Source organism: Canis lupus, chromosome 17, assembly GCF_003254725.2.
Source record: "Canis lupus dingo isolate Sandy chromosome 17, ASM325472v2, whole genome shotgun sequence".
Taxonomy (NCBI): domain Eukaryota; kingdom Metazoa; phylum Chordata; class Mammalia; order Carnivora; family Canidae; genus Canis; species Canis lupus.
The window spans coordinates 53,378,471-53,402,590 of NC_064259.1; the positions used below are offsets into that span (position 1 = coordinate 53,378,471).

At 43.9% G+C, this 24,120-nt stretch overlaps 1 protein-coding gene across 1 annotated transcript in view; it reads right to left on the reverse strand.

Moving 5' to 3' along the window:
- Positions 1–23,798, reverse strand: part of CASQ2 (calsequestrin 2) — a 65,404-nt gene extending 41,606 nt beyond the window's left edge. Inside the window, exon 1 of the mRNA XM_025453415.3 lies at positions 23,239–23,798. Within this exon, the coding sequence (XP_025309200.2) occupies positions 23,239–23,760 (522 nt within the window). The 5' untranslated portion in view covers positions 23,761–23,798. The remainder of the gene's footprint in view (positions 1–23,238) is intronic.
- Between the last annotated feature and the right edge of the window lie 322 nt (positions 23,799–24,120).

Here is a 24,120-nt window from a genome sequence, read left to right on the forward strand (position 1 = left end):
TCCATCCACATTGAAGCAAATGGTGGGTATTTGTTGTTTCTAATGGCTGAGTAATATTCCATTGTATACATAGACCACAGCTTCTTTATCCATTCATCTTTCGATGGACACTGAGGCTCCTTCCACAGTTTGGCTATTGTGGACATTGCTGCTATGAACATCGGGGTGCAGGTGTTCTGGCGTTTCACTGCATCTGTATCTTTGGGGTAAATCCCCAGCAGTGCAATTGCTGGGTCGTAGGGCAGATCTATTTTTAACTCTTTGAGGAACCTCCACACAGTTCTCCAGAGTGGCTGCACCAGTTCACATTCCCACCAACAGTGCAAGAGGGTTCCCCTTTCTCCACATCCTCTCCAACATTTGTTGTTTCCTGTCTTGTTAATTTTCACATTCCCACTGGTGTGAGGTGGTATCTCATTGTGGTTTTGATTTGTATTTCCCTGATGGCCAGTGATGTGGAGCATTTTCTCATGTGCTTGTTGGCCATGTCTGTGTCTTCTTTGGTGAAATTTCTGTTCATGTCTTTTGCCCATTTCATGATTGGAGTGTTTGTTTCTTTGCTGTTGAGTTTAATAAGCTCTTTATAGATCTTGGATACTAGCCCTTTGTCTGATAAGTCATTGCAAATATCTTCTCCCACGTCTAGATCTTTATCCTGAAAATTTCTCCTAAAATTTTTTTGAAAAAGATTTATTTATTTATTTTAGAGAGAGCAGGAGTAGGGGCAGAGGGAGAGAGAATTTTGAAGCCAACTCCCTGCTGATCAAGGAGCCTGAAATCATGACCTGATCCAAAATCCAGAGTTGGCTGCCTAACTGATTGAGCCAACCAAGTGCCCTTCTTTTCCTAAAATTTTTATTGTTTTATTTTTACTTTTAAGTTCTTGATCCATTTTGAGCTACATTTTGGGAAAGTCTAAAATTTATGTTAAAGTTGCTGTTGTTGTTGTTTTGTCCAGCAACATTGTCAAAAAGTCCATTTCTCCTCCATTAAGTTGCTTTTGCACTTTTGCCAAAGATCAGTTGACATAATTACGTGGAACTCTTCTGCCAATATCCCATGGCCTTGATTGCAGTAGCTATATAATAGAAGGTGAGCAGACTACCTCTCCCCACATGATTCTTTTTCTTTTTTTTAAGATTTTATTCTTATGTAATCCCTACACCCAAAATGGGACTTGAACTCACAACCCCAAGATCAAGAGTTGCACGCTTCCCTGACTGATCCAGCCAGGCACCCCCCCCCCCACATGATTCTTCTTTTTCAAAATTGCTTTAGCCATTTAGTTCCTTTGCATTTCTACGGAAACTTTAGAATAATCTTGTCTATAATTACAAAAAGTATTTCTAGGATTTTCACAAGAATTGTATTGAATCTTCCCATTTAAATCTGTTTATTAACTTGGGAAGAAGTGACAGATTTACTATATCTATATAGTAAATTCATGAACATGGTATGTCTCTCTATTTAGTTAGAGCTTCTTTGACTTCTCTCATCAGCATTACATAGGTTTTAGCATACAAATCTTCTGTGTGTTTTGTTGGGTTTCTACCTACCTATTTAAAAGTTTTGAGTGATTATTAATAGTATCATATTTCAAATTTTGGTGGCAATAAACACATGGATATAATAGAAGCCAGTTTATTACCAGTAAATAGATATATAATTGGTTTGTGCATGTTTATCATGTATTTTGAAACCCTGCTGAACTATTATTAATTCTAAGAGTTATGCCTTTAGGGTAGCCCCAGTGGCGCAGCAGTTTAGCGCTGCCTGCAGCCCGGGGTGCAATCCTGGAGACCCAGGATGGAGTCCCATGTCGGGCTCCCTGCATGGAGCCTGCTTCTCCCTCTGCCTGTGTCTCTGCCTCTCTCTCTCTCTCTCTCTCTCTCTCTCTCTCTGTGTGTGTGTCTTTCATGAATAAATAAATAAAATCTTAAAAAAAATAAGAGGTATGTCTTTCATTTTTGTGTGTTCTCTTATCACACTGACAAGAAGTTTCAGCATTATATTGAATAAAGTGAACATCTATGCCTTGTTCTCAACCTTAAGAATTTGTCTACTTCTCCTTTCAGTTTTATCAGTTTTTGTTGCACCTATTTTGTAGTCCTGTTCTTTGGTACACATTCTTTTAGATTTTTTGCTTTCTTGGTGGAGCAACCCTGGATCTACTTGGCTCTACAGTTTGTGCTGTAAGTCCCTCTACTTCCCCTTTTGTGGTTGCTTCTCTAATTTTCTCTTCATTCATATATCTCCCTTCACTGCTCCTGGCATCTATGGCTTCTTCCCTGAATTTTCTTTCCTGTTATAACTTCTTTGAGGGATTTTTTTGCCTGTTCACTCTTCCCTCCTTAACTTCCTCACGTGCTCCCCATTCCCTTTCTTTCCCTCTGCTCCTAGCCACTTCTGTTCCTTTAAGGCTTAACATATTGATCAGAAGCACAGAAGCTGTTCTGTGGAGTGCCCCTGGTGACTGGGGGTGGAAGAACAGTTAACAAACAGCACCACTTGCCCCTCCAGCCATTTTTTTCTCCTTTCTTGGATTTTCACAGAGACTAGGGAAGGCTTAGGATGAAATACATCATCATCAGTGTTTATGTTATGGCTCATCTTGAGCTTTCCTGCAATACTTGAACAGGCCAATCTTTCTGCAAAGTCACTTGGCTCTATTCTGCTGTATTCAATTCATTAGACAAGGTCATTTCTAAAATATTTAAGTGTGATTGCCCTATTTAGTGCTATCAAAATGTTTATTTAAATGTTCCCTTGTCTATCATTCAAAATTAATGATGATGAGACCTAATGGTTTTGTGATAGTAGTAAGTTTTCCTACTCCTGCAGCATGAGCCTCTAGCAGTGGTTCTTAAACTTCAGCATACATTTAAATCACTGGTTAAAATGGGGCTTCCTGGGCCTTAGCACCAGAAAGCAGAGAATAGAGCTGGGCTGGGGTTTAGATATGTACGTTTTCATAACCACACTGCCACACCCCATGATTCTGACACAGCAGATCTCATACCACATACCACACTCTGGAAAGCTCTGCTATAAATGATTGTCAGTTCATCCAAAAGTGATACAGTATCATGTTTTTCAACTGTGACCCTCAAGCCCATGCTTGGCTCTGTTGACCCCTCTATCTTAGGCATAGGATAGAAATATTAATAATAGTAAGAATATAAGAGATGAACTCTGAGCATTAAGCAGCTATTTTAATTCTGACCTCTCCTAGGCATACCCCACCATGTTTTGTTGGGCTTTAGGTAGATGCAAATGTGTGCCTCCCCTAGGCATGGAAGCCACGGCCTCTAGTTACCTTATCATTATTTATATGTGACTTTTGAACCCATCAGAGTGAGAAGTGCTATCTCAAGCAAGCTCAGTCCTGTTTATTGGGTTTCCTGTTTAAGCATAGCCGGTCACTGTCCTAAGAACAGATGGATGGATAGAGCTGGCAGTCACAGATGGACCAGAAACCCATGCTAGCTGAGACCTCCCGACCTCCTTCTTGGCACCCACAGGCACGGTCCCTGTAGTGTCCTGTCACTCTCGCCTCCCACCCTGATTAGGCCCAAAGCCTGCCCACTTGAGCTCTGTCATCACTCCCGTGAGCCCTAGCATGCACCCTTAATGGGCTGAGCCAAGGGTGGCCAGTGCTGGCAGCAACCCAAGAGAGAGCAGTGAGACTGGTTTGGGGGAGAATGTCTATGGTGAAAGCCCAGGCTCTCCTGGGCTGAGTCCCGACATGACCCAGTACCCCCAGGATCGAGAATCTCTGCCGAGCTGATGGGGCCAGCTGGACATTGTCTGCCTCTCAAACTTGGCTCCATCTTGTTTCTGCCTTTGCTCTGATCCTAAATCTCCAGCTCATATGTTACTTTCTCCACTCTGCTGCAGCCCAGTCTCTTTGCACTCTCTCAGTTGCTGCCAGCCTTGGCACCCCTGGCTGTAAAGCCAGCTCCAGGCTCATCTTTCACTCCAGCCTCCTTTCTGTGAATTCCAATAGCCCATGGCAAGAACATGGCCCTCTGACACTTACTTATTTTGCAGTCATTAGAGTCACATATAAACCTCTTCTGTATTGTCAATCTTTCCTCCCGAAGGAGAAGGACCCCATTTTGCGCCTCTGATCTCTCGTATAGCTCCTTAGAGACATTCAGCATACTTTGGATATATGAATCAGCTGGCCCAAGCACTTGATAAGTTCAAGGGACTTTTGAGCCAAAGTTGGAAGAGGCAATCACTAATTACAGTGATTAAGAGTCACAAATATGAGGAAGAGAAAAAAAATAGAGTCAATATATTTCCTGAATTCTCAGGAAACTGGAATACTCTTTTCCGATGAGACTTCAATCTTTTCCTTTTGGCTTATAATCTTTCCCCACTGGTTTTATCTGGTTGGTTGGTTACTTCTCAGATGGCCTTCTCTATCCTACAGAATGAGGTTATCTCTCTTTTTTCTTTTTGAAGATTTTATTTATTTATTCATGACAGACAGAAAGAGAGAGGCAGAGACAGAAGCAGGCTCCATGCTGGAGCCTGATGTGGGACTCGATCCCGGGACTCCAGGATCACGCCCTGGGTAAAGGGCAGGCGCTGAACCGCTGAGCCACCCAGGGATCCCCGAGGTTATCTCTTATTGGTTGGTACATGAAGCCCTGGGCATGGGTCCAATGCTCATTCTTTCCAGAAGCATTAGCATTTTCTTTGGCCCTGGATGATTCCTTTGAGTACAAACTAACTTAATAACAATAATAATAAAGTTATACTAAGTAATATGCACAAGTCAGTGTAAATAAGAAGATATTCATAGTATACCCTTTCTCTCTTTATATCGCATTGAGTATGTATTTATGGCAGCACTGTTAACCTGCAATGGTGGAATCAAAGTAAATTTCATCTTTAAATGAATAAATGAATCCCATCTTTAAATAGTTTAGCCCAGTGGTTAAGAATACAATGCTTGGGGGATGCCTGGGTGGCTCAGCGGTTGAGCGTCTGCCTTTGGCTCAGGGCATGCAGGGCATGATCCCAGATCCTGGGATCGAGTCCCACATTGGGCTCCCTGCATGGAGCCTGCTTCTCCCTCTGCCTGTGTCTCTGTCTCTCTCTGTGTGTCTCTCATGAATAAATAAATAAAATCTTTTAAAAATTTAAAAAAAAAAAGAATACAATGCTTGGGGTCTCTGACAGGATTCCTGACAGGATCACAAGTGCTGGGGCTCTGCTATAAAATATGGACAATAACAATATCTATTTCATGAGGCTATTTTGAAGATTAAATGAGATAATGCACGTAAAGTTGCTGACACAGTGTTCGGCATGCAGTAAGTGCTTAATAAATGTTATATTTTTTTCTTAATATTATGGCAGCTGGATAAGATTCTAGACCTTGTGCCAATTCAAAAGGACCAAAGCCTAATGTATCAGGATGTAGAGAAAGCAAAAACTTTTCATCAAGGACCTGCTATGATCAAGGTATGTGCTCAACAAAAGTGTGTAAGGCAGGTTAGAGTGTCAAGGACCCTCTGATTTCATTAAGGACGAAGCTAATGAAAAGTTAGCTGGTAGGTACATAAAGACAAAAGGTAGAAAACAAGGGTTATGGGGAAGTAGAGAGCGAGCGAGCTCGTGGGCAGGGAGGTGAAATCATGCAGAGCCCAAGGGGCTGTGATAAGCAGCGTGGATTTACCTTCCACGCACTCAGAATGAAATCTAAAATTCCTAATATACCCAACAGGGCCCTGCACAGTTTGGCCTGCTTGCCTCTCCAACCTCATGTGGGGCCACTCTGCCTCTTACCTAATACACTCTTCTTCAGTTCCTCAAAACATCAAATTCTTTCCTGCCCCAGGAGCTCTGTGCATGGGGTGTCCTTGTTCAGCCGTGTCCCTAAGACCGAGGCTGGGCAGCAGCTGCAGCTGTCTGCAAGGAATGCCTGGGTCTATTCACAGAAAGTCACCGAATGGCTCTACTTCCATGTCCGCCCTTCCATCATTCTCGAAGACTCTTTTCTTCATACTTTGCCAACTCCTACTATCCTTGAAGTCTACACATAAATGACAGTTTCTCAAAAGGCATTCCCTGATCCCCCGTCTGAATCAAGTACCTTTTGTACTCTTGTCCAAGGTGTCTTGGGAGTTTCCTTTACACCTTTCTCAGTTCGTAAAAACACCTTGACCTATACAATCGTCTCTCTATACCTACTCATTTGATATCTGTTAAGCTCTATGTCCATGTTTGTTTTTCCTCCCGTGCTCTCCCTAGTATATATAAACCTGACCGGAATGGATCTCAGAAAATATTAGTTCCTTGCTCTCAGTGTGATCTCATTTGAATTGTGGAATCTAAAACAAAACACAAAACAAAACTGAACTCATACATACAAAGAACAGCTAAGAGTTTATAGGGGGTGGGTAAAATGAATAATCGGAGTCAAAAGGTACAAACTTCCAGTTATAAGAAATATAAGACTTGGGGATGTACTCTACAGCATAATGGGCATAGTTAATAATACTGCATTGTATGTCTAAAAGGTGGTGAGAGAACAGATCTTAAAGGTTCTCATCACACAAAAAAATTAGTACCTATGTATGGTGATTGATGTGTTAGTGACACTGTGGTGGATCATTTCACTATATATGCATTTATATATATGAGATATATATATATATACATTTATATATATTTCATATATTTATTATATTATTATTGTATTGTATTGTATTGTATATTATATTATATTATTATTGCATACATATATTACTGTATTAGTTTCAGGTAACTAATACAATGTTATATGTCAGTTATATCCCCATAAAAAATAGTTTCATTGAGGGGCACCTGGGTGGCTCAGTCATTTAAGCCTCCCAACTCTTGATTTTGGCTCAGGTCATGATCTCAGGGTTGTGAGGAGCCTGCTTATGATTCTCTCTCTCCCTCTGCCCCTCCTCCCCCTGTCTTTTTCCCTCCCTATCTAAAAAAAAAAAAAAACCTGAATTTGTTTCATTGAATATTTTCATAAAATAAAAATGACAAGATTTTAAAGTCATCTGGTTACATTAACTGATGGAAATATTAAATTACTAAATTCACCTGTAAAATGAAAAAGTGATAACACTGCTATATTTTTGTCCTGTCATTTAAATCCCACACTCATAGGATGAATGTCCAACTCCTGACTGGCAAGAAAATCTACTTGTATAGACCTAAAACCTGTCCTGAAAGGTAGAATTGTTCCCCTCTTTTGTCTCTGTACCTTGAATATATTACTATTTCATATCTGTGTTGCACATGAAGTAGTCTATACATTATAATTTTAAGGGACTATGTGCCTCTGGTAGGTAGCAGCTTTACAGCATGGTGTAAAAAAATTTTAATTAAGCAATTTCACATGGAAATTGAGATTTCTGGCTTTCCTTGAAAAGTCAGAGGAGCTGGAACCACATCACTACCTTGCAGTAACTATAAACACAATTAATTTCTCAAGGAAATGAATCAATGAATGAGGAGATTGCTTGGGAGAGGAGAGACCAGCTAGACCTGGACCAAGGAGGAGTGCACAGATAGGCAGAGGTCAGCATCGAGCGCATCTCAGGAAGACGAATGGCAGAAGCAGAGGTTGGGAGATGCAGACATGCAGAGTGGGCGTCGAACAGGCTGGTTTACTTGGGCAGAGAGCTTATCTGAGGGCACTGAATGGAGTGATGTATTTAAGGCACATGAGAAAAAGAATGTAAAGGATTTGAATATTAGGATGAGCGATTCTGAGCAGGAGGTATTTGGGTAGAAGAACAATATGACTAATTGAAGTTTGAGGAAGGTTGATCTGAGGGCATAGGCCAGACAGACAGAAAAGAGAGTGGAAAGGAAAAGTGACCAGTTGAGAGGCTGATGCCATTGCCTGAATGGGAGAGGACTGGTCTCAGACTGAAGTGGAGGCAGTGGACGGAGGAGATGTAACGTGGGAGGTGATGGTTCAAGTAGAGAGTTTATGACAGTCAGACTGGCAACTCTTCCATGGCTTTGGAGAGAGAAATGAGGGAGAACTCACAAAAAAGAGGAGGCAAGATGATTCCAGGGTCCCCAGCCAGGGAACAGAGTGAAGGACAACACAGTGATATCAGAAGGGCATGCCAGGACTGGAGGCAAAGTTCTCAGCTTGGATTTAGATGCAACGCGTCCATGGCAATCCAAGTCCAGCCAAGAGATGGAAGTGCCAACCTAGTGCTCAGGGGGTGAAGTCCCAAAGGAGCAGTGGAAGTGAAAGGTGGAGGCATAAGGGCAGGTGGCATTTTCAGGGAGGTCAGTGTGTGAGAAAACCACAGGCTGGAAGACTGGCCATCTCATAGGAGGCATGAGTAGAAAGAGGAGCCTGCCCTGAGGGCAGAGAGGAGGAGTACGGGGAGATATCAGAGGAGGACAAGGAACATAGTGTGATGACTCCAAAGTCACGGCAGGAGAGCTCAAGAAGGAGCAGGTGGTTGGATCAAATATTACAGGGAGTCACGGACAATGGGACCACCGTGAGGTGAGACTGGTAAGTCACCAGTGACCTTTCAGAGAAGATCTGGGCCAGAAGCCAAAGCACTGGGAGTTAAGCAGCTGAGTGGGTGGCAAGGACATGTTAGAGCAGGTGTGGATCACTCATTCAAGAAGTTTGCCCATGAAAAGTGGGAGAGAAAAGTCCAGCAGCACCAGCAGTCATGTCCCGTGGGCTGCGTGACTGCTCCCTGGGCCTCTGGACAGCAAATGCACATTAGCAGGGACCCTGTATTTGTCCCTCCAAATGCATTCCTACATTTGTACCACATTCAGTGGTCAGAGGGAAGATGGGGAAGGCATGCAGTGGTTCCGTTAATGGGAACTGAGTGTGAAGAGGGGTACCTTCAGCAGGGGCAAGATTCTGAAGAAAATCAAGGACTGGGGAGCGTGGAGGAAAAAATGTCACCGATCTTTGCTCAAAGTGAATGTCCCTCGGGCCGTCATTAAAAATACCCTGGCTGCAATCCTGCTCTTTCCATGTAAGCCAAGAAGCACACTGTTTTCACCCACTGTCCCTGATACCATCTGGCTACATGTCAAGCAATTCAACAACTGCGTGTCCTCCCTTGAAACTGGAGAGCTGACGTTTATCCCCGGTAATCTCCTGTCACTTTCTGCCACCCTCAGATGAGGCCCGGGCTATGTATAGCTAGGCGTTGGCACGTGATGTCTCCATGCAGGAGGCGGGCAAGGGAATGGAACAGCTATTTTATGAGATGGAAGTAAATATTGGGCCTCTTGAGGCTAAAATGGGTGACCTCCAAGAGAGCTTTGGAGAAGAGGGAGGCTGTTGATGGCTTCCACTGGCACTCTTAGGCTCTCTCTTTGGTCAATGCCAAGGAAGAGACCCAAGGACCAAGGTTATGTGTTCTTTCCACCATGTTGAGAAGCACTGTAACAACAATAATAAAAATAGCACCCATTGGGTGTTTATTATACACCAAATACTACTCCATTATCTCATTGAATCTTCCCAAAACCCACAGAGAGCAGAAGTTTAGATGCATAGAGAGGTCAATCAACTTGCCTACGACCACACAGCTCTTAAGTGACATAGCTGGGTTCCAAACTGACACTGTAGCTAGAGAGCCCAGGCTCTCAACCATTACATTCCACTCTCTGCACCTGGGCCCCAGAAACACCCAGGCCCAGATCCTGGCTCTGCTACTGTGAGACTGAGCAGGTCACGACTTCTCTGATCTCCGTTTTCTAACCTAAAAGTGGGATTTAATTCCTGTAGAAGTAGCATGGAAGCAAGTACTTAGAGAATATTTGTTCCCTCTAAATTCACTTGAGATAGGGGGCCTGAGGGGCTTAGTTGGTTAAGCGTCTGCCTTCGGCTCAGGTCATGATCTCAGGGTCCTGGGATTGAGCCCCACATTAGGCTCTCTGCTCAGCGGGGAGTCTGCTTCTCCCTCTCCCTCTGCTGTTCCCCCTATTTGTGCTCCACCACCACCCCGTCAAACAAATAAATAAAATCTTTAAAAAAATTCATTTTCGGCAACCCCATGACACTAAGCTAGTGGCTTCTGACCCCTAGCCCACATCAGCATTACCTGGAGGGAAGCCTTGTGAAAACAGATTCCTGGGCCTACCTCAGATTTATTGATTCAGCAGGTCTGGGATGAGACCCAAACATTTGCATTTATGACAAGAAATGCATCTCTGGTGATGCTGATACTGCTGATCCCAGGCCCACACATCAAGAACCACTACTTTACAACCATCTCTACCATACAATCACAATCTTTTATCATGTAGCATCTGGCAATGTTCAAACTGGCTGAATGAGAAAGGCCAGTTTTTTTTTTTCCTTTTCATCCTACAAGCATTATTGCAGTAGAGTTTTTTTTTTTTTTAAAAGATTGTATTTATTTGACAGAGAGAGAAAGAGAGAGCACAGGCAGAGGGAGTGGCAGGCAGAGGGAGAGAGGGAAGCCGACTCCCCACTGAGCAGGGAGCCCAATATGGGGCTCCATCTCAGGATCCACCCCCGTCCCTGCCCACAGGGAGCCTGTTTCTCCCTCTCCCTATGCACCCCCCCACACACACACACACCTCACCTGTGCTCTCTGTCTCTCAAATAAATAAAATCTTTAAAAAGAAAAGAAAATAGGCAGGAGGTGCCTCAGCAGATGGAGAGGCTTCCTAAATGTAAAACAATGACGAGGCCAGGAGCTCCTGGACTTGTTGCTCCTATAGGGTGCCGTGAAAAGCAGAAGAGAAGCCTGTTACTGCTTGGCTGAACTTTATGAAATGTCTGACCAGTATTTATGTTGACAGCATCCGCTAATGACAACCAACCACGGATATCCAGTACGTGGGAAGAGCTGGAGCTTGCGACATGCTTTCACATACGCAGTCATTTTAAGAACAGCCAGCCCTTTACTGTGCACCAAACATGTGCCGGTCACTTTAACACATCACCTCTTTTCTCTTTGTAAGAACTCTGTGCTGGAGGCATTGTGGTTTTTATTTTCCAAAGGAAGCCTGGAGGAGCCAAGTGACCCACCTGCAATCACACACTAGTGCAAGGACTCCAGTCAGATGGGTCTCACTCCAAAGTGTGTGTCTGATTACCAGGCAATATTGAGGGCTGCTGTTTACTGTTGTGTTCCCTTGTTCTTTTGAGTCCGGGGAATGCTTTCTTTGCCTTCATAAATAAGTTGGGTGTGTGTGGTCAGAATCGTTTGGTGTCGTGAGCCAAATTGGCTGTGTGTGTCAGTGTGAAGTAGGGGCAGGTGAGCATGTGAGGGAGTACCTGGTGGCTCGCCTGGTCTGCCTCCCTGCCCAGCACACAGCAGATGGTGAGGAGAGGCCTGCCTGGCGTGGGGCACCAGGCAGCAGGCGGGCGCTCCTGGAACAGGTTTTGTGGGCACTCAGAAGCGGCTTTGGCCTGCCCAGCCCAGCACACTGCAAGATGGCACGCTGGCCACTTTCCTGCATGGCTGTCCAAACCAAAAAGGCCTATCTGGATAAAATCACATCCAGTTGATAGAAGAGGGAGCTTCGAGGCTTCATTGTACAGACTCAGAACTTTTGGAGGGTTGGCTTTCGTGGTGGAACAAGTCACTTTAGATGCTAAGGCTGAGCAGTTAATTATACAAAAATCCTCCACACCAACCAGAGATGCTCAAACTACAAGAGAGCGGGGCTGCTGTTTTCAAAGAAAAACCCTGTGATTCTGAAACACTTTATTTCTGACTTTTTAATCTTACTGCTTTACCTTCTAATAGTTTTATAGCTCTGACTTTCATGGTATCTCAGGTCTCCATGTAACATTTTATAACTTTGGGAGAAGGGATATGATGGCCAAATACCCTCTTTGGAATTGAGCATTAGAGTGAGGGAAGAAAGTTCCAATGGTCTCAAAACTTCTCAATCAAGAGTGTGTTTTCCATTTTATAAAATCTCTATTAATTCTCTAGGTGGAAGGAGAATTAATCTATTCTATGATTAGACTCATGATCTTCTAATAGCGCTTCTGTCTCTCCACCATCTGCTCCTGGGAAGTGCACAGTAAACTCTCATCAAATATTTGGGTGGCACTTGGACTCTAAGGAGATCTGCAATTTCAGAGTGGGCATGGTATACATCGTCTGAGAGAGGACTGGCTCCAGGAGAGGATTCATTCCCAAAGCCAAACCAAAATAAGCCTGACCTCATCTGATTTTACAGAGGGCAGCAGGTGCAAGTTTGGAGGATGCCATTTTTGGGCAGTGAACAGTTGGAAGAAATACCTGAATCCTCTGCGTGTTGCTATTCTCTGCCCACGGTTCCCACATCATTCCATCTGCAGATTTACTTGACTCCAGTAACTTCATTTTGCCTTCCTCTCTTGGGGTTTAGAAATGCAACCGTAGGGACATTTGCCAGTGCTAAATAGGTCTGAAGGCCGGGTCAGCCTCCCAGAGCCCAGAGGTTTCTGGCCATGCTGGATATATATTTGGGACTAAGTGTCCTGTGATTTGAAAAAAAAAAAAAAACTGGTTTTACCCATATTTCAGTGGGATTAGACAAGGATGACAAAAAGTTCCCTGAATCTGACAGTCAACCTAATTTTATACTTTTCTACTCAACGCTTTTTTAAAATTAATTTAACCTTAAAGAGATCAAGGAGAAATATATTTTCAATACAGGCAATAGATTTATAATTGTTTGCCATTCCTTCTCTCTCCATCCATCCATCCATCCCATCCATTCATCTATTCAGTGTTTGCTGGATTTTTATTAAATCCCAATTCGGTGTTAAGCATTAGCCCATTTGCTCACACTGGTCATTTCGGTTCACATAGTTCAACGGTACAATTAAATGTTGCTCAAGTGTGGGTGAAAATCCAGAATACAAACTAAAGACACTTGTCCCTTAGTAAGTTGGCACTGCTTACAAACATGAAGCAATCCCTTTCAGCTGTTCCTTGGTGTAATGGAAGGGACATGTCATTTGGAACCAAATAGATATGAATTCAAATCCTGATTCATGTTCTGCCATTTTATGGCTTTGTGACTTTGGAAAATTTCTACTTAACTTTTGGGATCATTTCTTTGCATGTAGTGTGAAAAAAAGCTGTAAGAATTAAGTAAAATAACATATATAAAGCATGCATATTGGTATGGTTTATGGTAAATTCATAATAAGTGCTATCTCCCTTCTCCTTCTTCTCTTCTGTTCATTTAACATTCACTCAACAAACACTGCTGAGTGCCTACCATGAACCAGACACTAATGTAGGTGCTGGCATACAACAATGAAGAGAAAATTTTGCATTTGCCTGTGTGGATTTTACATTCTATAAGGGTGTCAGACAATGGGCAACCTGGCAGCCAAGTTCTATGGAGAAAGAGTAGGGAAAAGAGATTAAAAAGAGTGCTCAACTGGGTGCTATGCTATATGTTGGCAAATCGAACTCCAATAAAAAATATATATACAAAAAATAATAAAAATATAATGAGTGCTCGAAGAGTGATCTATATACACAGTCAGGGAGATGACTTTGTTCATAAGGCGATATTTAAGCAAAGAACTAAAGGAAATGAGTTTTTAGCATTAATAAAAGTATATGTCCTTTGCTATCAGGGGCCATGCTGTCTGCATTTTGGTTTTGTTTTGTTTTGTTTTGTTTTGTTGTTTTTTTGTTTTTGAAGATTTTTTAAGAAAGATTTATTTGAGAGAGAGAGAGCAAACACATGAACCAGGGGAGGAGCAGAGGGAGAAGGAAGAGAGGGAGAAAAAGAATCTTTAAGCAGACTTCCTGCTGAGCTCGTAGCCCAAGGCAGGGCTTGATTCCCCAAGACCCTGAGATTGTGACCTGAGGCAAAACTGAGTCAGCTGCTCAACTGACTGAGCCACCCAGGCGCCTCTCATCTGCATCTGGTAAGGAAGCAGGTATGAATATGTGATGAATAAATAAAAGAATGAATATTTCTCTTTGGATGGCCACAGGGCTAAGTTTCACATTATAGAACACTTCCTAGTTTGCTCTGAGCAGCTTTCCCACAGTTTCTTGTTAAACAGGTTAACACCTCAGTATCCCATATTCTCCAGGGTTCTCAGATTTGTCATTTCTTTGTAGAAAAGGGCAATGTTACATAGCAACCAAATAGATGGCTTTTTCTTTCAGAGGGTAAATCCTGGACCCTGACCAAAGATTACTTTTTGATTTGGCCTTAGAAAACCCCATAATTCAACTGGAAACCTCTCAAGAAGGTAGGACTTCCCATGGGCCCAATCATCCCCTTTTAAGAAGGCCCAAAATGTCAGTCCCTGGCTGTGACAGGGGACAGTGGGAGAATACTGAGAGGCTTGATTGAATCCCAGAGAAGACCCGAATCCCTGCAGCCCCAGAACCAATTTATCCCAGAAGTTTCAAAACAGAGGTATGAAAAAAAAAATTAAAAAAAAAAACCACAGAGGTATGCTAACAGGTCCAATAGCATTTAAGAGAGTCAATAGACCAAAGGTCAAGCAGTTACAAAATGATTCTGGTCAGTTAGAAAATTTCTCTAGCCAAAGAGACCAGTGCTTTGCAAACTTCACCGTACCTATGAATCATTTAGAGAATCCCATTTAAATGTAACAAGCACCCAGGTGATTCCTTTGATGCTGCTCTGGGGTCTGTATTTTGAGCATCAAGTCTCAAGTGTCTACAAGCTTGGCTGCACATGAGAATCACCCTTGGAGCTTTTAAAAACTGTAGTACCTGGATTCATCCTTTACCCCATCACCAATTAAATCAGTATCCAGGAGGAGGAGACCCAGGCACCAGTATTTTGGTTTTCAAAGATTTATTTTAGAGAGAGGGAGAGACAGGAAGAGTGCACATGTGAGTGAGGGGGGTGGGCAGAGGAAGAGGGAGAAAGAGAATCTCAAGCAGACTCCCCATTGAGTGTGGAGTATGATGCTGAGCTCCATCTCATGACCTGAGCTATAACTGAGTCAGACACTCAACCAACTGAGCCACCCAGGCACCTCGAGGTGCCAATATTTTAAAAAACTCTTTGTTGATTCTAATATGCAGCCAAACTTGAGAACTATTGCAATTGGCCAAGAATGTGGTCTGAATTTCAAACAACAGGTGAAGAGAATTAGCATTTGATAAGCACTGGTTAAATTTTAGGCACTCATTTAGGCCTTCTACATAGATTAATCTCCTAAATAGTAATCAGTGGAACAAAATAATATCTGATTCTTGTACAGCTTCTAATAATTTCATAAGAAATTTTTATTCATCTGTTTTCATTTAAGTCTTTAAACTCACTGATAGAAACTACAAGACTGTTTTAATAGATAAGTGAAATGAGGTGCCTATCCATGATCTGCTCTGGGTCAAAAAGCAAGTATAAGAGAATTTCAGGCACTCTGAACTCCAGTTGTCTGCTTTTCCTGAGCATGACTCCCTCATCTGAGATTGGATATGAGAGGGCAGCCATGCTCAGAAAGTGCACATGAGAATCATGTCAATGACACTGAGCATACTGCAGGGTCTAAACACATTGTGTCATTCCCAGCCAAAGAGATTTCACTGATATGCAAATTGATTAGGAGACTAAGTTCAGAATAGAGAAGGGAGCTCAGTCTGTTAGGGACCTTGGTAGACTGGGCGCAGCATCATCAAGAGACTTCCTTAAAAAGCACCAGAACCCAGAGCCCTTCATTGATCAGGATTCTGATTCTTGATTCTGCTACAGATGGTGGAACCAGCCTCCCCCATCCCTCACAGGGCTCAATGAATGATCTATGCCAGAATTATCATCAAAAACTATTGAAAAATAATCTGTTTACCAGCACTGGAAAATTGGTCATAATGAAAAGCTGTCTTCCTACTGGTAGACAGGCCATTTCCAATAATTTAATGTGATGATGCTGCATTCAGTATCTAAGAGGACCAAGGAGAAAGTCACCAGGCAGGCTGTGTGTGTGTGGATGGCAGTAGCTTTTACATGGTGAGTGGAAGTGGGACCCCCGTAAGCAGGAAGAACAGAAGGTCCCTGCAGGGAGATGCTGAGGAGCAGTCTCGGACTTCTCACCCTAGCTGAGGTCTCTTGAAAAATAACAGGAGCACCAGGTCAACCTGGCATGCAACTACCAGGATGGTATGGCTATTCCTATAAGACCTCAGACTACTTGTCCATCCAAGGGACATTGCTCACCGTAAACAACTGAACTAGTTGTCACCATCCACAACGAGGAAAGCACAGCTCATTTATCATCTTTTCACTGATTCACTCATCTATTCATGCTAACATGACTCAGAGTCAGGTAACAGCAATGGATACTTGATGAATTAATATTTCTGTTCAGGGATTCACATTACTTATTTTCATGTTCAAAGCATTCCATAACTTGCCTGAGAAGATCCCCCATGTTTTCTCCTAGTCCAATAAATGTATATTAGTAATAGCTTGGCCTATTTAGTTGCTCCCACAAAACACATGTGCACAGTTAACAGTATCAACTTGGAACATGAGATGCGATCCAGAATACCCAGAGATCCTAAAACTGAGGTCCATGCATGTCTCCTTTCTCCTTCCCTTCTAGAGATGTTGACATAGCCATGGCATTGTTTCTATATGAGCATGAAGCTCACTAGGAAAAAGTTTTGGTCCTTCTTCCTTTCTCCCTATTCAGGCTGGAATGCTGTCTTCCTGGAAGTGGAGTGGTGTAGAGGAAAGATACGATCTGTGTGAAGGCAGGAGGGGACAGGAAGAAGTAAACAGTTTCCATACCAGGCTTAGCTATTTAGAATGCCATTTCCGGGGAGCTCAGGAACTCCTAATATGGATGTCATAGTGCTTGTGCACAGCTGCTCAGACTCCTTCTGCCACCCAGGTGCCCTTCTGCCACCTTGTCACACCCTTAGATCATCTAGTTGTGGTTTTGACTCACAAGCAGGATTTTGGTCCTTGCCCATATGAATTTGATTCCGTTGTTGTTGTTTTTTTTCACTTCCTCTATTACCAAGTTTGCTTTGAATTCAGGTTGCCCTCGGGAGGCTTCCAATCCAGAGGGAGAACTTCAACATATGTCTCCATGGGGAGAAAGAGTAAGTGAGAAGGAGTTGGAAGAAAACTGGAAGCACCTCTCAAAGATAGACTGCACTGTGACCGAATTTGTGGAAGGGGCCTAGTTAATTAATGGTGTGGGCGAAATTGCTGAGTGTATCACATACAGAGGTGGAGAGCAGATGGAGAGCTGAGATGGGGGGGTGGGCATCAAGAATCTGTGATCAAGGGCAAGTCTCGCCTGCTCTCTGGAGCTTAGCCGGCTGAATAAGCCACATGGCACCGCGTTACCAGTCCTGAGCTCTCTGAAAGTGGCCTGGATCCTCAGTCTGTTAAGCGATGGGATTAGGCTGGGTGGTGTCTAAAATCGTGACCGGAGAGGGGAGCATGGGCTGCAAGTTGCCAGTATTTGTGGAGGACCTTCCATGTGCCAGAAGCCACACTCCTACCATGCTACCTTGACATCACACCACCACTGTCTCCACATTACAAACAAGGAGCCCGAACACAGACAGACTTCCTTGGAACTGGACCCAAGTCCATCTGATTAGGAAGCCCCTGTTAGAGCACACCACTTCTCAAGCATTTGAACCCAAGAGAGATTGGTGATGTCAGAGGACTTTCTCTGGCAACCTTTGTAGAACACATGACAGCAGCAGTGGCTTACATTGTGGTTTCAAGGGGGAAGTAGAAGCAAGAAACAAAGAGCAAGGAGGACTCAAAATCACTAGGCAGATGCTCCTCTTGGGTCTGAGTCCTGTGATGCTAATAGAACTTGGCCACTGTGGCAAAACTCAGCATGTTGTCTCAGCCGAAGCTGAAGGAAATAGTATACAAAATTTATAATGGTGTTGACACCTCAATAGAAAAATGGGGGAAAGACACAGAAAAATAATTCATGGGAGAAAAAAAATGTAAATGGCAGATAATTTTATGAAAAAATTTCATCTAGCTTTTAAAAAATCAAAGAATTTTCATTAAAAGTACAATGGCAGTCTAAACAAAGATTTTTAAAACTCTGAAAATTGTGTCAAAATCTCCAAATAGGCAAAATATCTCAAAAATATGCATGGTCAGGCAGCCCAGGTGGCTCAGCGGTTTAGTGCCGCCTTCAACCCAGGGCGTGATCCTGGAGACCTGGGATCGAGTCTCACGTCGGGCTCCCTGCATGAAGCCTGCTTCTCCCTCTGCCTGTGTCTCTGCCTCTCTCTCTCTCTCTCTCTCTCTCTCTCTGTGTGTGTGTGTGTCTCTCATGAATAAATAAATAAAATCTTTAAAAAAATATATGCATGGTCATACAAAGGAATACCAGGCCAGTGCTGACAGGTTTGTCAAGAATATAAAAACTCTATAATGACACAGAAGTACTCACAATATACTGAAATGAAGAAAGCAGGAAACAAAACTGTATAAAGGGTACAAATCCATTTTAAAAATGTATGTTTTGGGCACTTGAGTGGCTGAGTGGTTGAGCATCTGCCTTTGGCTCTGGGCGTGATCCCGGGGTCCTGGGTTTGAGTCCTGCATTGGGCTCCCTGCAGGGAGCCTGCTTCTCCCTCTGCCTACGCCTATGCTTCTGCCTTTTACTTATATAAATAAGTAAAATCTTTAAAAAGAGAGGGAGAGAGAGAGAGAGAAATGTATGTTTACATATAGACAGAAAATATGGGAGAGAAATCTCAGGACGTGAACTGTTTCTTTCTGAGGGGGCTATTTCTTTTTTTTCCTTTTTTTTTCTTTTTTCTTTTCTTTTTCTTTTTTTTTTCCTTTTTTTTTTCTTCCTTTTTCTTCTCCATGTATTCTAACATTACTAAATGAGTATGCGCTCTTTCGTGGATGAAATGCCCAGTCAAGAGTCAGGATTATCAGTCCTGTCACAACAAAGCCTCAGCTCTGAAGTAAAGGGTTCAGAACAATCTTTTTTTTTTTTTAAGATTTTATTTATTTATTCATGAGAGACCCAGAGTGAGAGAGGCAGAGACACAGGTAAAGGAAGAAGTAGGCTCCATGTAGGGAGCCAGATGTGGGACTTGATCCTGGGACCCCAGGACCACAACCTGAGCCAAAGGCAGGCACTCAACCGCTGAGCCACTCAGGCGTCCTGGTTCAGAGCAATCTAGACGGTCCTCAAGGACAACATTTCATCTGACATGTTGCACATTCAGCAGGCCTCTACCCAACGCATCTACCTAACTATGCACCGCACATCACCCCTGGTGCCTGCCCTCCAGAGTTAGACCCAGCCAGACTGGAAAACGGTTTTGAGCTTGGGTGCTCCTCCCAGCTTGAGTGTCTTTTTATTTTTTTTCTCTTTTTCTGCCTAAGCTTTTAGTGACCTTACATTCTTTCCCAACTCCTCTTCCCCTTATCAGACCTTGTTCTCAAACAGAACTCAAACTTGGTTAGATGCGGGTGTAAGTTATGGGCAACATTACAAAGGACTACCTCTCCCAGAGGGCCTCAGCTAAGACAAAAACCCCATCCTAAAGGAATGAGGCCCTCATGGCCAAATTTTAGGAAAATTGGGTGAGGAAAGTACTTGAGAGCTGTTAGAATCCTTGCTCTTGCAGTCCCCCCCACCCCCAGCCCTTCTGTATTGCCTGCTAAATTCTACTCATTGTCACAGACCAGTTCTTCCTCATGCCTTCCACATATCTCCCAGAGAGCAGGAGACCTTATTCTTCTCAGAGCACCTTGTAAGTTGTTCCACTATTACAATGATCCTATTGCACTATAGCTTTTTGTTTGCCCTTCTTCCATCATAGGCCATGAGCCACCTGGGTGTCTCATGTCCCTGTATCCACAGCAGCTACTCCAAAAGTCCAACCTGCTAGTGACAGATCTTTGTGTGACTGATCAGCATTTCAAGAACCTGAATCCCAGGGAATGACCTCCTCACCCTGCAGATGGTGCTGTTGCTGGGTCTTTCCATTGTCTATCCCTTAGAGTGGCAGGCAAAATATGCACAACTGGCCCTGGTTTCCTTGGGTTTTTAACAGAATGGGGTGGCCCTTACATGACAAGTTATGAGCTCCAAATCCCTAAAAATCTCTCAGGTGTTTCAACTGGGAGGTGACAACTCACTTTTGTAGAATGAAATCAATTTAACAAGTTGGAATCAATATTTTTTTAAATATTTTATTTATTTATTTATTTATTTATTTATTTATTTATTTATTTGAGACAGAAAGAGAGAGAGAGCATAAGGGAGGAGGAGAGTGAGAAGCAGGCTCCCTGCTGAGCAGGGAGGCCCACATGGGGCTCGATCAATGGACCCTGAGATCATGACCAGAGCCAAAAACAGCTGCTTAACCCACTGAGCCATCCAGGCACCCTGGAATCAATATTTTTTTAAGTGAAGAACAAAATGGACTAGAACAGAACAGAATAAAAGACAAAGTATTTTGTTAAAAATCCAAGCATTCCCCAAATAATATTAAGTGTCGTCCCACGAAATCTGTGTTTCCTTTGTGTGTGTGTATGTGTGTCCGCATGTGCTCATGAGCACCAGGTCTTAGTGAATTGTGATAAAGACACATCAGAAGCCACCTTCCTGAATTAGTTGGGGGAAAGGTGCCGGTTGTCCCTGCGCTGTCTGCCTATGGCCGAGGCCTCATTTCCTGTGGATACTCACTAGGAGCTCCTCTTCTCTCATCCCTCAACAGCCACAACCCTGAAACTGGCAGAGTATTTCCCTAAACGCAGGTTTGGGGGCCAGGGAATCAAGAGGACAAAATAACTGTTTTGACGAGGAAGGAAATGCAGAGGCTTCATCCCTCTCTTTCTACGCATGGGATTCCTGGAACCATTTTTGTCCTGGACTCTGAAAAAGAGCCTGCACCTGACAAGCACCCCAGTAAACACTCCCCCTCCCCTGTCCTCACTAAGGGACCCCAGGTTCTTCCGTGGTAGGGACAGGAGTAGTGGTGGGGGGCTTGGTGCCTCTCAACCCTGTTGCTGATAGAGCTGGCCTCCCCAGGCCCAGCCCACGGGCGGAGCAACTCTATTTAAGGCAGACTCGAAAGGATCCTCAACAGGGTATCCAGCAGCTAACTAAACAGCATCTCATTTGGTTACAGCAATAGTGCAGTGCAGAGGCTAAGACTTTGCCTGCACTGGGCAATTTACCCTCTCTGTACCTCAGTGTCCCCCTATGTAAAATGAGGATAGGAACTGTGCTTATGTCACAGGAATACCGTACAGATTAAACTAGCTAATGTACACAAAGTGCTTAGAACAGTCTCTGTACACAGCAAGCATTCAATAAATATTACTGTTATTTAATTATTTCTTACCCATGTATGATGATTGGTTTTTTTCCCATGTTTATAGAGAAGAAAAAGAGACTCCGAGAAACTAGGTGACTTGCCCTGCATCATGTGCCTAGGAAAGGCAAAGCCAGAATATAAATCTAGACCTCCTGACTCTAAGTTCTGCGTCCTTCTCCCCCTAATGATGTCCACCCCAGCTTTAGCAGCCTGAGGGACATCACTATGTCCCATCAGTCTCTGCCGGCCACTCTTGGATCAAAGGTGTCTGAAGGGATGGGCAGCCCAGGGAAAGGTCCCTTCTCAGGTTTACTTTGGGGGAGATACATCCTTGGGAGAATGTGTGTGTGTGTGTGTGTGTGTGTGTGTGTGTGTGTGTGTGTGTGTTTGTGCTTTACTATGATGGGGAATCAGAAATGGGAGGTCATTACCTATACTGGCATTCTTTTTGAGATCTAGACTATCAGGCAGTGATGAGCATACTGGGTAGAATCCTTATGCCTTCCACGCACCTTTTCAATAAAAAAATGTCTCTTGATACCTGAGTAGGGCAATTTGAAACAGAGATGACGATATGAGTGAGGATGTCAGGACTAAGCTATGCTATATGTCCTCGTTTCTTCCAGCCTCTGATGTTTCCAAATATAGTACAAAGATCTAAAAACTGTCCCTGCTTTCTCTTTGCTTGCAATCCACAGAAGGAACTGAATTTCCACTTCCAACCCCCAGGATAAGCCTGAGGAAAAATATGACGGTACTGGTGATATTTTTAAAATGCTTAGCATTTCGTCAGCCCCAGCTCTCTGTAATAACCACCCCACCATACGTAAGTGCTCTGAAAGTAGGTGTTTGTATGATGCTCTGGAGATACTAAGGATTTTTAAGTACTTTTCAAGTCATCAAAAATGTTTTACTATATTGGAGACGGTTTTCATGGAATTTATTAGAATCTATTTTGGGGGATTCAAATGGACATGTTTTCATATATGGACACTTGGTTTATCAAAGTATTCAATTAAGTTGAGCTTTCTGATACGCTAGTTCGTGAGCTGCTGTTAATTCTCAAATAGTCCTTTCCCCCAGGTTTGTGCTTGGGCTGAGCATGGGGCTGAGAAGGGATCTTGGTGACAACTAGAGTTCCTAGCATTCACAGGTGCTCCTGAGGTGTAAGCAATCTTAAACTGTCCAGGAGGCACTGCGGAAATCGGCCCTGGGGCACTCACCAAGGATTAGAGAATGGGCCCCCGTGCCAGGCTTACAAACAGGCCATGTAATGCAGATAAAATAAGAACTGACTTCAGCATCTGCCCTGAATGCACACCAAGAACTTTCTGAAGGTAAAACAAAACAAAACAAAAATCCCGTTAATGAACTCGCAGCTAACGATTTTCACACCCGTGCAATGTAGACTGGCCCCAAATCACAAGAGGCAAAGGTCACTTCGTGATATTCTGCATCTGACCCATGGAAAGAGAAGCAAGGTCAAATACCTCCTGTGTCTCCAGGATTGCGGGGGGAAATTCAGGGAGCCAAGAGGGGGGAGTTAGCACCCCAGAATGAAACCCACAAATAATCTCTGAATTGCATTTCAGCCAGGCTTTTCAATGATAGTTTTAACATCATCTCAGAAGAATTAGTCGCTTGGGACTATTGCCCTTGAAAAGTCAAGGGGACTGTCATGTGATAGGCTTCAATCAGAACTAGGCATCATGCAGCACATCTAATTGTCCCCATTTTAGGAGGCGGGACCCACCCTTTGCTGTTCACACACCCCAGCTCTGCAGCAAGAGTATCTTCAGATTCAAACCAGACTAAAATGCAGGTGGCCTTCAGGACAGAGCCTCTGCACCCGTGTTCCCACATCCCAGCCGCCGGCCAGGCCTCGGTCACTGGGCCAATGTGGTCCGTGTGCCTCCCTGCTTACCTCGAGCACGATTTCCTTCAGCTGGAACTGTTTCTGCGCGACTTTGTCTGAAGACACGGACTCGTGGTAGTAGAGGCAAAGCACGTCGTATTTCTTCAAAACCTGCTTGAAGTTCTTCTCAGTGAGACTGACCACACGGTCTTTGCCATCATACGTGGGGAAGTTGAGCCCCTCTTCTGCCCGGCAGGAGGCCAGCAGGTAGAGCCCCGCGATGAACAGGTGTGTTCTCTTCATCTGGGAAAAGTCTCCTTTTACTTTCCCAGAAAGATTGAGTGCAGGAAAGCGGCTTGAAGACTCTCGGAGGACTGGTTGAGAGAAGTGGGGAGCAGAGAAGCAGATTTGGTCCCTCTCCTGTGTCCCTCCTGGGCCCGGGGACCGACTGTCCACCGCCGCCTGGGCTCCGCCTAGCAGTGCGCGTGGGCTCAGGACACACGCGAGCGGAGACTGAGGGCCAGGCTGGGCGGCCCAGCCCCAGATACCTCGCATAGCTCGGCCCAGCCCCTGTCTCATCAGGAACTCCATTTTTAGGATGCAGTTGTTTCAGGCTAAAAATAAATCATGCAATGAATAAAAAAGTTAGATATGACACTGTTGAGGGATTCGCTGATACAGTCGGCCAGAGTGGTGGAAAGGGAGGAGGTAGGAAGGAAAGCGGAGAACGTGTGCATGAGAAATAAGGAGGCCAGCAAGGTCAAGAAAGAGAAATAAGCTCAAAAAGGAGGAAGAGAAGATGAGACGGGAGAGAGGTGGGACAGTGGTGGAACAGCCAGTGGAGATGTGTGCACAGACACAGGGCCACCCAGACCTCGGATTCATTCAATTACTATAGGGAGAGAATCCAGCCTGTCCCCTCCTGGTGGGCTGCTTGTCCCCTACCTCCTC